We start from the raw sequence: 16,376 nt of genomic DNA, 5'->3' as shown, positions 1-16,376 counted from the left end.
TGAAAATTCAAGTCTTTATCCTGAGAGCTTTATATTTCAATGTCACATCCAACTCTCTGGTTTTGTGTTTGCTGACTAACATCATGTGTTCAGCACTTTAATCCCCAGACCATCAATGTCTCATCATGTTCCTGAAAGGAGAGGTTACAAAACTGACCCCGCAGTCATTTTTCTCTGCCAAAGTGTTTTGTGAAGTCCTCAAATAAAAGTGCTGCTCTTGACGGACACCATAATATTAAGGTGTTGAAAACAAACACGTGCTTTAGGCTTGATGAGTAATTGTTACTCAGACTAAATGTCTCCCTGCTCAGAGTTTAGCGGCTTGAGGAAAGTAGACCCATGACAAGCCATTTTTAAAAGGAGCACTAACCTGTGACATGCAACCTGTCCCCGCTGACCTCGATCTTGAGGAAGAGGCGACCTCGCCGCTCCGTATGGTCCGTTCCACACAAGCTCGGCACGTTGACCACACACTGTTTGTGTACGTTCATGTCGCATGCTGGACAAGGAAAGAGAGATTTGATCAACAGTTGTCATAGACAGACAGACAGATAGATACATAGATAGATGGATGCACGGATGGATAGATGGATGGATGGATGATGGATGGATGGATGGATGGATAGATGGATGGATGGATAGATGGATGGATGGATGGATGGATGGATGGATAGATGGATGGATGGATAGATGGATGGATGGATGGATGGATGGATGGAGGGATGGGTGCTAGATAGATAGACTGTGGTAGTGTGTTTGTAGTCTATACTGTTCTGTAGCTTCCACTGTTCACCAAAGATCAGCACACATCTGGACACACACGTGTAACCACAGAGGACACAGACTTACTGTCACATTTCATCCCCTGGTGGATGAGACCGTAGAGCAGCGAACCGCAGTGATCACAGAAGGTGGGACTGCCATATGTGTGAATCTTGAACTTGTGTTTGCTTCTAGGGTCCTGGAAAATTGATCAAACAAACACAGGTATGTTGTTTCATGCTCTCTGATTTAGAAATGTGACCACTGAAAAACAGAAGGGCAACAGTACACAGATCCAAGACATGGCCATTAACATGACTTTCATGCATGCATGGGATATGTACATAGACTATGGTTGGACATTACCTGAGTTAAAAAGTACCAGTCGGCCTTAAAAGACTATTATTCAAGTGGGAAGCAAATGTCACACTGTTAGCAGTGAGTGGGAGGGTGGAAGGTTCCAGAGTGTTTTGGTGCTCAGTGTCAGCTCTCTCCATCTTGTCATCCTGGAAGGAGTCCCATCTCGTCCCATGTTTCAGGAGGTGTTGTAAAAGAAGTCCAAACGGAAACTGTACTGGAATCAAGGAACTTCTTAAAGAACTGAAGCCATTATTGAAGACTATTCTGTCCTGTCTGGAAGCAGGTCCAGTACTTCCAGTCAGGGCTGCACTCTGTCATCGGTTCAGCTTCTAATTTTATGGACGGAATCTGGGCTGCAGCCAGGGTGAAGATGACTTTCTGTTCGAAACTGATAGAGTGTACAGTGTTCTAGCCCTAGTCTTTTCCTCAAGTAGGATGGTATGAGCATGTGACAGACTGATCAGTTAAGAGCCAAAACAGTCTGTCCTGGACACGAAAGAACTAAGCCTTACTGGTTCCTGATAACGCTGGTTACTAGCTCCAGTTAGCAGACAAACACACATCCAAGTCTGGGGTCACCCCAAGAGATACGGTGATAAGCTAATATGGGGTGCCCCACTGGGAGGAGGGCCTCTGACATACTGAAGAGATGAAGTCTTTCTCTCTCAGTATCCTCCTCAGACAGACTACAGGAAGACTGCTCTGAGGGGGGAGAAGTAGACTGCTGCCCCCATGACAAAGTCGAAAAATTGAAGTTTTTTTTTTAGTCAAAAAAGGAAATATAGGATTATGTTATTACATGCTTTGGGCTTTTAATGGACGACCTCTGACCCCCCCACTGAGTATTTTCAAATCATGCTTACTTTACTTTATTTATTTTTATTCAGCCATAATAGTTCATCACTATCGGACAAATGACATGAAAGCAGAATTAAAGCATCACGCGGCATTTCTATGAATCCTCCACTAGATTACGGGAGATTAGTGATAACTGGAACCACAGTTGTCATTATCTCATTCCAATGTGAATGTCATGTACTGGGAATTCACGTTAACATTTTGCCAATGTAATCTAAGGAGGACAGTCAGACAGACCCACATCTGCGTGGCGTGCATCTCACTGGAATGTGTCACGGCGCTCACCAGCGTAATTATACGGGCCGCTGACTGAATAAGCAGCCCACGACACGGAACTGCGGCCCTTTTCAACACAAATACAAACACAAGCCGAGCAAACAGAGTGAGGCAAAAGACGAGCAACAATATTAATAATGCAGGCTGGGTAAGTTCGGAGATTGGCAGAGACATTAGTCAGCGGTGTAAAGGTCGAGAAATAGAAAAAGACAGCGTTTTCTTCTTTTAGAAAGCTGGCTATTTTTACTCTGCTACAGTTTCTGAAGCCACACCTGGAGGGATTGTGTCCGCAGTTTCCCCTCCTAGGTCTTTCCGACTTGTTTTTTTTTTTTTGGTCCACAAATATAAAAATAATTAGAGTTGCAACACAGACATAAAGTCGGGGCTCGTGTTTGGGTTAAAATTGAATTGTTACAGCATCTTGAGGCAGAGGCTGAGGTGATATTGAACGAGGCCTAAAAAACATGATCTAAAACTGGCCTGGCCTACCGCGGCTCCGGAGCCACATGAAGCTCTTTCCCCAGTTTCATACGCCTGAACTGCGGCCCAACTGGCTGCCATTTTGGTCCAGCTGCTGTTGAGATGATTGTTCATACAGGAAATAAGATGAAAAAGTAGAGTTATTCCGGGGAAATGTCAAAACTTGCATCTAACGTTGAAACATAAACAATAAACCATCAATGGCAATGTGAGCTGCGGTCCTAAGACTTCAGATCAGATCCACGATTTGACTTAGTTCACCTATTATTCATTGTTGATCATCGTGAAGTACGTTTAATTCAGTGGAGTGAAGATGAGACGCTTCAGTCTGCAGTGTCACTCACACACACAGAATGGGGCCACGCTATTGGTGGCACAAGCCATGTAAAAAAATATCTAAGTAAAATAAATGGCACACACATTTCTATCTATGCCACTTGACATTTCGAGGAGGATCACAGTAAAATATATACATTTTAAAAATACATGCACAAGAGACGTACGCCGGAGGCGAACCAGCAACCTTGTGACACTCAGGGATGCCGCTAAGTCACATGACCAGCAGTTCAGGTGAGCCTGAGAGCCTTACATATTCATAGGATGTAGCTCTCTTCAGCAACACAGTAAAACACTGTGACTCTTAGCCTCTGACTGGTTGGTCTCCCCTGAACTAAAAAATAGATGTGTTTACATCACTGTGTTAACACATAAAACAAAAACACCTCAGGAAAAATAAATGACGTGGAGACAGCGAAGTGAAGTTTGGCGTATCCTAAAACTGAATTCACAAGTGGCTTCAAGAGCAATCGGTTCATCCATCTATCAAACATCAATCAAGCATATTCATGCGGCGCTGGCTGAAGATGCAAGTGGACAGACTGTCAACAGCAACAGTCGGGGTGGTGCTGAGATGCAACCAGAAGGGAGGCAGACGGCAGCGAGGCGAGATCCCTCTCAACTCCAGGGAGAACAACATCAACCAGCCGAGGAGGTCGATGATGAGAGCAAAGTGCCAATGAGTCAAACATGAGTTTTTCTAATTAGAGTCAGGCTCTGAGTAGCGCATCGTCCCCGGAGGTGGAAATGTCTCATGACTAATAGGAAGCCATCACCACACAAGTAAGAGGGAAAGAGAAGAGGGCAACGTTGATTATGACCAGGGTTAATCTGTTAAATCTGCTCCTTAAATCTCTTTAGAAATATATATTTTTTAAAACTTTCTTTGAATCAGAAGATTGGATGCAACACTGATCAGAGGTGAGCTCACTCGCTGCTTCACTAGCAAGCTACTAAGCATTCAGTGGAAAAGAGAAATAAAGCAGGGGTTCGCAACCCTTTCTCAGGGGCCAAACGCAGCTGTCAGTTCATGATACAGAAGAATGCCTTTGGCTCTTACAACAGATGTGATCTGGAGGTACCTGAGATGAACGGCCAGGGTGGTGTGGACCTGTTTATAAAGAGATGACCGCAGGGTGTCTTCCAATAACAGGGAATCGGCCTCCCTGGTACTCTTGCACAATGTTTCGTCAGTCGAACTCTGGTTCAGGGGGAGCAGTGGAACAATAGATCCACCCTCAGCAGGATCTTTTTGGGGTTCATCAGAGGTCCTCCATGTGTTTACAGGACTCGTACAACACATCTCTGGGAGTTTTAGAGTCAAGAAGTAAGGACTACGCTATAGCAGGGTTGCCGTGACAACACCTGTTCCTCGCATTCAGCATGTCCACCAAAAGCAAACTTAAATTCTATACCAGCTGTTTGAGTCATCATTGTAGTTGCTCATACGCTTTGTGTGAATTCGAACAAAGCTCTTTCATTTGCAGTCAATTCAAGGCCAACATAAAACTGACAGAACACACTGCGACATTTCAAACGAAAGGTTCTACAAAGCACAAGCTTTACAATCACTGTGCCATCTTCCTTGTTTCTCGCAAGAAAAAGGCAGAGACGCCGCGCCACTTAGAGGTCTGGCATGTAAACTACTATTGATTCCAACTTCTGTCCCTCCCAGCTGCACCTGCGGACATCTTCCATCATGACATGTCGGTACTCCGCTCTCATCTTGACTAAGCTAAAAGGCAAACTTTCTCTTATTTACCAGTCCTATCCACCTTCAATAGTGCTCTCTGCTGCCCCCTCGACCTGATATGAGGAATGAACTAATGGAATTCTCAGCTATCAAAACAACACAACCGCATTTTATGTAATGACAACCAATATGAGGACAGAATAAAAAAACATCATTAATTATTGAACACAACATTAACCCAACTACACCTGCACAACACTGAAATGATAGACTCGTGGCCTCGATTAAAGAGCTGCTTTGTGTAATTACATTGGGAGAATCTCTGCTGGGAATTATTTCATTACTGCTCTGTCACACACTCTTTGTGTTGGATTATTAAAAAACAAACGCTCATTTCCGCTTTGTTTCCGAGACTCGTTGAAGCTCTAAAAACACGGGCAGGCCAGTGTCGCACCTCAGGTCTGTTTGTGTTTGTGTAAATTTCAGGAAACAAAATGAACAACTGCAGTTGCTATGGTGATAATTGGCAGGAGGAATTCAGTGAAAGATTGAGCATTAAGGGAGAGAAAGCAAACATTAGAGCGGCAAACAAGCAGAGGGGAGATCTTCTGCAGCTTAATGAAATGATTTGTCGGCAAGTTAGGGCACAAGTCAGAAGACACACAGATAAAAGGAGCCGAAATGAAGAAATGTGATCCTGTGAGCAGCGGTCTCAGCGACTTCGAGCTGAGCAGCTCAGCCGAAAAAGAAAGCAGCAGTTTTCAGCCGACAGGACTTTCATTCTCACTGCTGGCAGTTGCACTCCAGAACACGCAGTCAAGTCAGATGAAGCCAAACAACTCTGCTTCCAGCCTTTGGCTTACTGACCTGCAGTGAAGGACACACGCAACGATGGGAGAGCATCATGAACTCAGACTAGATTAATACGCTTTTTATAGAGTTAGGGTTGTAACATACAGAACTATGACATATCCCCTTTAATTTATGCATATCTTTAACTCAATATGACAACACATCAATGTATATAGTATATAGATAACAGTTCCTTCTTGTGCCGTTATTTGCTAGTGGAAATGTAATTGTAATAAATAGTATTCCTCCTCATTTTCTCCATATATATATATATATATATGGCCATTGTGTAGCGAAAAACATCCCTGAACCAAAGCAAACAGATTGTTTTTGTTTGCTTTTGTTCAGGGATTCCTCCATGTTTGTTGTTGTTGTTATCATCCTAGCTGCGACATGTCTTGTGCATCAGTGTGATCAGTGGACCAGGAACTCCTGCACTTACAAAGGTTCCATGTTTTCTGTTCTTTTTTTCTATTTGCATTTCAATTTCAAATTTGGTTGTATCGAAAATGGTCTCAAATGTCAATACCAAGTTGGCAATTTTAGGAATGTAGCTACCGTAGTTCAAAGCCAGATGACGATGATATTTAATTCTCATTGTGTTGTGTCTCACAAATCATTACCGTGATGCACGTATGTCATGTTTTCATTCGTTCAGGTCATACATGAGCAGCTTTTTCAAATGAAAGCCAAATGTTTTCCAGATCCAAATCCACTTGCCTTGCTTCAATGCTCCAATATTTGTTCAACAGCTTCACCTATTCGTACATTTTTTTCTGCTCTTGTGAACCCAGCATCAATGCAGATAGCATGCAAAAATATGCCGGACAGCTAAAAGACAAACACACAAGCAGTAAAGCGAACAAGCTCATTAGTCAAATGCGACGCACAATCTGAACGCAGGCTCGCTGGATTAAGGGATATGATGTTAGTATAATGATTTTCAAGGATGAGATGATGAGATATTTACGGGATTATAGGAGAGATTGCAGTACATGTACCAAGAACTCTGCATTAGGATTTGGAGATTGATAGTGTTTGTGATATAAGTAGTTACTACCGAGGCTTTAAATCCTTCCTGGTCTCAGTCTAATTAAAAAAAAGGAAGCATGATATAGCAATGGGAAGAAATTGTCGCGCCACCTTTGAATTCTGCACACCCTTTTATCACAAGCAGAACTTTCATCATCAAACACAGCCTGTAATTACGCCAACCATGATGGCGGGGTTTGATGTGAAGGAGCAGCAGTGGCATCTTTATACAGCCACACCGCCATGTATGTGAGTGTCATCACTTCACGGAGGCTTCACACTTCAGCAGCACTATTGTCATGCACCATTATGGAAGCCTCAGTTGCATAGCTCCATTTCTGCTCTGTGGTAATGGAACTAAATGCTGTTCAGGTGGAGAGTTTGTCAAGAGGGTCAACGGGTAGCGGAGCAGACCACTTGTACGGTTCATCCACACTACTTTAAATGAATCACTTGAGCTAGGTTAGAGTCTTTAGGCCATAATACGGTGATGGATCCTTGGTTAGCTCTGGCTTTGGAGCCATTGCTGCGTTTCAGCCCTTACACCAAGTCCTAGCACATGGTGTGTTTTTGGTGATCAGTAGTCACGTGTGAGAATGACAGCGCAACCTTGTTGTTGTCCATGTTAATTTTTTCGCTTTATGAACATCCTGGAATTTTTTTTCTTGCCATTTCTAATTTAAGACGTTAGGAAAACAATCGCAAAACACTGGCACCTAGAGGTAGGAGGCCATAATTTAATGACAATGAAAGCAATATACATTGTGGGAGATCTAGTTTTAGGTCAATGTATGGGCATTTTGGAGAGTTGTATTATGAAATTAAACAAATGCGGCGCCTTCAAATTGAAACAGGTTTCTGCCTCACATTTTTACAGATTTTGGCATCCTCATATTTGCATTCATTCGCCAAGTCCAGAGTCTTACTTAGTGATTAAGAGAAAAGGGGATTATTCTTTAGAAATAAGCCCTGTTTATAAAGCTTAAAAAAACAAGCCATTAGCCTTTCACTCTTCACTATAAACACACCTGATAAGTGAGCGATCAAAGCTTGAAATAAAACATTTGAAATTATGTAGCTCTTCCACAGGCAGAATAAAAAACCTGCGGGCACATCATATACATAAAAACAACATTCACCATCCCATTTGTCTGCTTTAACTGAACAACAAATTAAATGAGTTCACTTCAAACGTGAGTTACTTTCAACCAAACTCCAGCGAGCTGTAACCATTCTGTCAAAAAAGTTCTCGGAGTGGAAAAAACAAAATAACTACCCAGGTGATTTATCATCCGCCATCAGCGTTTCTCATCCTACCCCAGTTCCTGGTGTGCTTTTATTAAAACTTGCCTTTTTTTTAAACGTACCTGGACGTTAATCACTGTGACATCACCATGGAAACCAACAAGGACAAGTCTCAGGTGACCAGTGCTTTCTCTCACACTTCCACGCTGAACATTCTCACACAAATTCTCATAACACTTCATTTTCCAGTGCATCTATGAGCGTTTAAAACGCCAAGATCTTTAGCAGTCGTGAGAACTGGACACTTTATTCCTTACTGAATTCAGTAATGATTGTCTTGCGAGAGCGATGATCTCCTCTGCTTGTAAACATAATCAGCAAACAAACCCAGTAAATTGCAAAATGATCACAAGGCTTACGGAGAAGACACCAGGAGGTAAAGCCCACAGCAACACGGTATAATAATTACACAGTTGTTAATCCTCAGCATATGTGTTAGGGGACGTATAGATTCGAGGAGTGATGGGACGCTGTAATACAGGGTGTTTATGTGGAGGAATTATTTCAGCGATGAGTAGAAGCAACTGTGATGGTGTATTAGTGTCATCTAAATATGCTAGCAGATGTTCTGGTGTGTGTTTTGAGTGTTATGTCAGATGCCCTGTAGCTGGCAGTGAGACGACTTTGGCCTCCGATGTCGCTGTCTAGCATCCAAACAGCAGACGCTTAACACTTCATAACTACATTTTTGTTTGAGCCGACGTGGTTGGTTTACTATTTACTTGCATAAGAGGCGAGCAGCTGCTTCCCCATTCTCTCCTCAGGGAATCACAAAGCTTGTGAACACATTCCCAGTTTCTATTTAACCCTCACCAAGCACTCTTAAATCAAACTAAGAGACATTTCAAAGCTAAAAGATCAACAGCTGGCTGGTCGGCTTGCTGCTAATCCACAAGGTGCTAATGCTCTCGCTGGATTATCTGTGGCATATCTGTGATTTACACTTGTGACCGCGAATGTTGCCGATGATATGAGATGTGCGACTCTTATGACCGTATGACCTTTAACATACAGATTACAAAAGATAAATGAGAAGTGCGCCGCAATATTGAAGCTTTAATTGTGTTTTAATTCCTTGAGCGCGCTGCTTATGTGAGCTGTTAAACATATAGGGGGCAGATTACAAAGTTTTAAAAACTGCACCAGTCAATGAGTTGACTGGTGACTTTGAAGGATGAAGGATCCTATATGGATGAGAATAGAATGAGCCATATTACATGAACTGACCCTTCCAAATCTGTACTATTTTCCATCATACGCAGACATATTATCGAGAACTAAAGTTCCACTCTGCTAAGCAGCTCATATCCTTTTATATTTCGGTTTTCGGTTTTGCTCAGGATGATTGACTACATTATTTCTGTGCCTATGGTTTGATACCCAAGCATTTGAAATTGCATTGGTTAACAAAAATCAAATTCAAATGACCACAATTGGACAGTAGGGGGCAGTGTTGTCAACACCCATTCCCACCTTGATCCAATAGTTTTTTTGGTTGATGCCGAAAAGTCAATATTGACTCAATGTAGAATAGATGTTACTTTCAAAATTGCGTAACAATTGGCAGCACTTGATCCTGCTGTTATTTCAACATTGATTCACTTCATTCACTTTTTGTTATCTGGGGATTGATGGACCCCGATGTTAAACCGGAACAACACCATCATTTAAAGCAATGAAGTTCACAAGCAGTCCTGTAAGCGCCGCCGTATTTCTCGGTATCTTCTTGCAAACAACGAAGAAGTACCCCTTCTGATTTTCAAGCTTGAACATTGCTGTGTTTGTAACACAACAGTGCTCTGTCAGTTCAATTTTGGGGTTCAATTGATGGGAGTGAGAATGAGTGCTCTCAGAAATTTGTGTGAGCTTCGTATGCTAATAGTATGAGCAGTTACAAGGATGAATGAAGAGGCTGTTCCGAGGTTGTAAACAGTAATAACGTATGCATTTAGGCAACAGAAGAACAGTTGTTCTGACAACTGGACATGCAACAAGGACTGAAAACACACATTTTCTTAACACACATCTATGTAGCGGGAGCTATAAGTTAAAATGCAGGCACATTTTTTTATGATGTCAGCTATAACAGGTCCATACAGTTGAATTAAGGGACAAAGTCAAAGCGGCCTCCATAAATATAAAGCGCTACGGGAGATCCAGTCACCCGTCCTGCTTGGCCGGACTAACTTTACAGATATATCAGTTCAAACTGGGGAGAAAACTTATCCGTTATTCCACCTGAGAACACAAAGGATGTACAGCAAGAATGTTCTCTAGGGACAAATAAGATTCATCAAGCCTAAAAACACCCCCAGGTAAAATGGCAAGGGTGCAAACATAACAGGGGTAAAGCAAAGGCTGCGGCACACTCCTCTATCCATAAATACCTAAAAAGACCGTAGGGACTGTGCCAGCGGCTGTTTGTGTTTCAGATGGAGCCTTACATCATCTAAAATTGTCTGATGAACCAGAGAGTAAGGACAGCGGGGAGGAAGTGTGCGGAAGGAAGACCAGTGAGGTGACACCCGCTGATGTGCCTGACAGACTGCAGTGGCTTTGAGAGCAAGTGAACGCCTCACAGCAGGGCGTGCTTCCCTGGCGCTTTGTGGAGAGAATGAACTGTCTTGTTTTGGTAGAACAAACTGTCTGTTTTCAGGAAACGGCGACGCTATTCGAACTGAATGGCAGTGATTACTGGACAAAGAGATAGTGGAGCAGCGTGACTCGGTTTTAATGAGTACTATAGAGCACACTGATGTTCAGGAGAGGATAACCTCCAGGGAAGGGGGTCGATTAAACCCGTACAACTGTGCCATCTGAGATCTACTGCGATGTCAATGGTAGTTACATTTCCCCATAACTGCAGTCCCTTCTTGACCTGACGACTGTTAGAATCAATATTTTTAAATTGAGTCATATTGAAGATGCCGAGGGAGAATGAAAATGGTTGTTATTATCCGACACACTGCGGCTCTGGCTACAGTTGTGACACTACAATAGGCCACTGAAGTGTACAATGAATTATGGCCACATGGTTTTACATAAACTATAATCATCCTCACACTGAGAGATGCGTTGTTGTCACTTTAACGCCCGCTAGTCCAGTTAATGGACACCCTGGACAGACTGTCTGCTCTTTGCCAGAAATAAAGCCACAAATTCACCAAAAAGAACAAGATTTTCCCTACACTTAAATACAACATGGTTTACCATTAAAAACCTCATACTTCAACATGATAGAAGAACAAAATGGCAAGGGAGGTCACAACGCCCTCATGGAGGTGTCTTTGACAAAATAAAACATGGACAAACGACACCATGGACACAGCGCTTCCCATAAGATTTTGTCGCTCCTGCAGCCCCTCCCCAGCGGTGACATTAAACACTGAGCTGCCTCCACCTCCAGTCTGAGGAATAGGTCACCTCCCTGGCTGCCGTCTACGCACAAACACACACTGTTTACCAGTCTGTCAGAGACCACGCTCACGCAGGTTTAGGTAGGCACGGGAGCATGCACACGCCTACACACGTGTGCTTGCACAATGTCACACTCTAACAATGATTCATAATAGGCCATCTGATGCATTCAGTGTGGACCTGATTCTTGGTTATTGTACACTGTCAATACCAACAGCATTGTAGCACCTCACTGCATCAGTCTTGAGCAAAGTGTGGCGCCCCTTCGCCTCCAGTTATCCGGCCCCATATCACATCTTAACACTTTTTGCTTTTAAACTGTGAAAACAAATTCATGCTCATATGCAAGCGTTTGGGTTCTGTTACTTAATGGGAACTAAATGACGTAAGTCTCACCGGTTCAGTCATGACGGCTGAGACGAGAGATTAAGACAGAGCGAACCTGCAGATTATGAGAGCAAAGCAAGATGGCGGTCCCTGGTCAGTGATTGTAGCCGCGTTTTTGATGACGGAGGGACAATGTAAGCAAAGTGCAGAAGATGCACAAACCAAGTGATGTACCTCTAAAAGAAGGGAATGAGAGGATTGGGAAACCCATAGGTTACTTCTGTATTTATTGTTCTGGCTTGCAAAAGCAAATGCCAACAGAAGAATTTGCATCTGTGACAAAAACTTGTCGGTGATAAATCCCAAAATATCCATTACTATATAGTGAGGGAGACTATAATGACTCTGAAACCAGGTTAGCCCGTGCAGCACTTCCTCCTCTCTCACACGGCAGACAGGCCGTTTGGAGACTTGCTCACCTGCTGAGAGTGCAAGTTGGAGGACTATTCATCTTCTGCATTTTACCCTCCCGGGGAGGACGGACCTGACACCGCCATTAGTCTGTCTGAAGTAAATGAGAGTGCGTTTATCCAACAATTACGCGCGGCCTTCTGTGTCATGCCCGAACATCAAATGAGGACAAAATCCAAATATATGTCCTACAACATTTGCGGAAAGGGCATGAGAAGGTAAGACGAAAACAGTTTGAAAATGTAACACTGCTTTAACTCAACAGAAAACCACTGGGGTGTAAAGGTTGCAATAGATAAACACAGCCTCTCCTTGCTTGGTCGACCAGTGGAGGTTGGTTGATATTTTATATTTATTTTTCCCAAAGATGAAGTCATCCGAGTCTGACACATTCCAGTGATATCGGAAGTGGGAAGTTGGAGCTCGGAATTACAGCCAGTGTGTTCCATCGGAAAACAAGATAGGAATGTTGGTGAACGCAGTTGTGTATTGCGTATTTGATGGACTCAAAACTTATACTACCTGTTTACATTGAGAGAAGCCATCTTGGATTGAAGATGCAGCAGGGGGTTTGAGGGTTGAAGTGAAGGCTTCTAACGTATAAATAGTCTTAAAATCATAGAAAGATCTAATTTACTTCAGCAATGTTAAACTAAAACGTTTGGCATTATAATAGTAAAGCTAATATTAGCTATGTTGCAAAGACCTTTTGTAAATGATTTAAACCAAACTCATGAGACATTATTACTAGTATTATTCTTTTTATTACAAATATTATTATTATTATTGGCCATAAACGTTTGTCAATTGAGGTTTCAGATTGATGCCTCGACAGTACTTTGGAGATTACTTTTCAGATTAACCCTTTAAAATGACTCATGTTTTGAGACTGCTAATTTTAATTTTAAGTTTAAAACATGAGCCATGTAACTTATTAACCGTCATCTTCCTATAAGTGCTCATAAAAGTACTTTTGAAATCGAGGAAATTCCAGTCAGAACAGATCAAAGCAGGTTTGTGTGCGAAGAACAGTGGGTCACAGGAAAACAGCGTGTTCATCCTGGAGAGGTAAACATGTCAGATAAACTAAAGTCAGATTTTTTTTCATCTTATTCTTTAACTTCATCCACAGAAGAGGCTGACATAACTGGGGCGCACATCCCGGCTTTTTTACATGCCTAACTGAGACAGACCTTCAAGACCCCGAGCATGAGCTGATGAAAATCAGCAGGTGGATTGTGATGTGAAAAGGTTAACAAATTAGAAGTCTTCAGGAAGCACATCAATAATGAGAACCTGCTCTGGCTCTGATTAAGGATGTATTGTTTAGCTACATTTTTTGAGGCACAAGCTTTGCTTCACTTATGTCCGACACCAAAGCCAACGAAAGAAAGTTTCTTGTTTCCCAGATAAATTCCAAACTAGCCCTGGCGACAAGCTGTGAAGGCAAAATGTTGATTTTCAAGCATTGTGAGTCAGATACTTTCGAACTGGTGCCACACCCACCGCTGTGCTGGACGGCTGAAACAGGGGTGTACATTTGCCGGTGTCAGCTGGTGGCTGAGCCACAGAACAGAAGCCCCACTGAGTCTGCTCTGGTTGCTTGGCTTGTCTCAGCTAGAAATGAGCTACTGATGAGGGGAAGTAACACTAAGAGCTAGTGAAGGAGCTGATAATAAACGGCACTGAATGAAAACTTGTTTTTCTAACACAGAATTCCCTCTCTTCCAAGACATTGAGTTCAACTCAAAACCCTATGAGTTATAAGAGTCAGATGAGAATAGCACATATATGTATAAACTAGTGGTGGAATTTAATGGATTTAGTGGATTTCATTTAATTGAATTGAACAGTTTTCTCTCCAGACAACAGGGAACCTTTGTAAGTGCAGGAGTTCCTGGTCCACTGATCCCACTGATGCACAAGACACGTGGCAGCTAGGATGATAACAACAACAACAAACATGGAGGAATCCCTGAACAAAAGCAAACAAAAGCATCTGTTTGCTTTGGTTCAGGGAGGTTTTTCACTTCACAATGACCAGGGTTTCCTCTACTCTGAATGGACTTGAAATCCTTATAAAATTCAAATTGTTATACAAATATTTTCAAGACATTAAAAGAGCTTTAGTTTAAATAAGGCGATATAAAAACTTGAATATAGCCACCATCGTGATTTATTGTGTTATGATCAAACTGATGCAAAATAAACAATATTTTGTTGTTTAAATGTAAGTCTGGGTCCATCATTTGATTCAGTAATATTCATTCAAATTGAAAAATGGCAAATATTCACATGCCATTAAACTGTGAATTAATTGAAATTAATTAATCACAAATTCTCTAATTAATGACATTCATTTTTTTAATCAAATCCCACCCCTAGTATAAACTTCACTTTCTCTTTTGTCCATTTCCTTCACATCGACTCTGTCTTCAGTGTCCTCATTATTGAAGAGGCGCCTGTCAATTTCCCCCACAGTTTTCTTTCCTCCCCTCACTATTGGCAATTTACTCACCAGGAACACAAGGGTGCAAGCGAAACTCAATTTCCCTTTTTGGGCATATATTGAGCTGCACTCAAAACCACAGGTGATAGACAACATACCCACCTAGATCAATTGAATATTGGTTCATTATTCATTAATATTTTCACTTGTACGTATCCCAGTGGAAGTGAGTGGGTCTGGAAGAATATTTTAAGCCTGAAGCTGCAGGTGCTGTGTCTCTCGCTGGAATTGGGTCGAGTATAAGTGTGGCTCCATGCTGTGTGGACTATTTAGCTCACATGAATCTTCAGACATCTGCACCCATCTCTGTCACACAAGTGTCACATCAGCAGAGGCCAATTAAGGACACGGCGTTCCTCGGCATTAGCTCATTTAAACTGCCGCGAATTTGTCATTTGATCGTGTCGTGATCCGACGTGACGATATTTTAATTCCCAGCAGGAGGGGTCGACATGACAGGGGGAATAACAAGCGTCACGTTTTTAGATTTATTCCTGTGGAAGATGACAGCTGCACATTTGCTGTGTAATTAGGTGGGAGCGACTTGGCGTGTTTATGCAAATCGCCGACCTCAGCATAGTTTTATCTCCGCAAAAAGATATATTGCTCGCTCATATTATGCTTCGATTTTAGTGCTGATATTTACAATTTACTGCAACAAGAGAGCAGATTGAGCCTCCCAATCGGTGTTTATGATCCAAAAAGCTTCACAACACATCAGCAGAAGAGAAGGGAATATGGTGGTTCTGAAGCGGCCCGCTACAGTTGCTTACTACTTAACAGCGCGACAGATTGTGATTCCTCACTGACGGGCAGCCTCACATCCCCCTCGGAGTATCTGCGTTACATAACGTGACGTCTGTGATCTGTTCATCTGGGCTCTTGACATACACACAGATATTGGTCTTCTTAGCTGACCCCTCTCGCTCATGTATGTAGTATTTAGTCACCAAAGAGAGTCATCGCCGAGCCATGTGATGTCACTCTGAGGGATTCCGTAAGATGGATCATGCTCGCTGGCATTAGCTCGACGAGAGATTTGGCATGGTGTAAGCCGCTGTGGCAGGTTCTGAAAGCCAGTGCTGCAGGTTTCAGATTTGTCTTCGGAAGGTCGGGGAGATTGCCACTCTCTGCGCAGTAGAAAAAAAATATTTTCCTGTACAAAACACAGTATTTTAGTGACTCCAAGAGCATGTCCTAATTTAGCTGGTCAGAAGGCAAAACATCGGGCCCTTTGACTGTATTCACATAACCATAATGTGGTCAGAGTAACTTTGAAACTACTAGTTCTACTTTAAATAACCATTTTGCCAGATGATATTTTGTCTGAGGAATTATAGCTGATAATAGATATTGTTATCAACATTATTTTGAGGCCAAATGAACCACTAAATGATGTCATGATAATTCAAGTGCACCCTCTCAAATGCAAATACCTTTTACTGTGTTTCTTCCAGGTATTTTTTTACCTTAGAAATTAAAAATGTTAACTCATCAAAAACACTTTTATGTATTAAACGGATGCGGATGCGAACTCATATATTGATTTTAATTACTCAGTTATAACATATCTTGTTTTATGACCTAGTTTCATTTTATTTTTCATTTTTTTACAAGAATTTCTTTTTAAAAAATTAAAAAAATATATTTTGAGTCCTTTGACGATTTATATTGTACATTTTAAAATAACACGTATAA

General features: G+C 42.0%; 1 protein-coding gene across 2 annotated transcripts in view; it reads right to left on the bottom strand.

The window, feature by feature from the left end:
- Positions 1 to 16,376, bottom strand: part of prkcab (protein kinase C, alpha, b) — a 56,677-nt gene that overhangs the window by 14,017 nt on the left and 26,284 nt on the right. For both annotated transcript variants that reach the window (XM_053850670.1, XM_053850672.1), the window contains exons 4-5: positions 850 to 961; positions 371 to 499 (exon numbers count right to left, since the gene is read on the bottom strand). In XM_053850670.1, the coding sequence (XP_053706645.1) occupies positions 371 to 499; positions 850 to 961 (241 nt within the window). The remainder of the gene's footprint in view (positions 1 to 370; positions 500 to 849; positions 962 to 16,376) is intronic.

This window comes from Synchiropus splendidus, chromosome 19 (genome assembly GCF_027744825.2).
Source record: "Synchiropus splendidus isolate RoL2022-P1 chromosome 19, RoL_Sspl_1.0, whole genome shotgun sequence".
NCBI lineage: Eukaryota > Metazoa > Chordata > Actinopteri > Syngnathiformes > Callionymidae > Synchiropus > Synchiropus splendidus.
The sequence above is the reverse complement of the archived record's forward strand: the minus strand, read 5'-3'. Positions and strand labels throughout refer to the sequence as shown.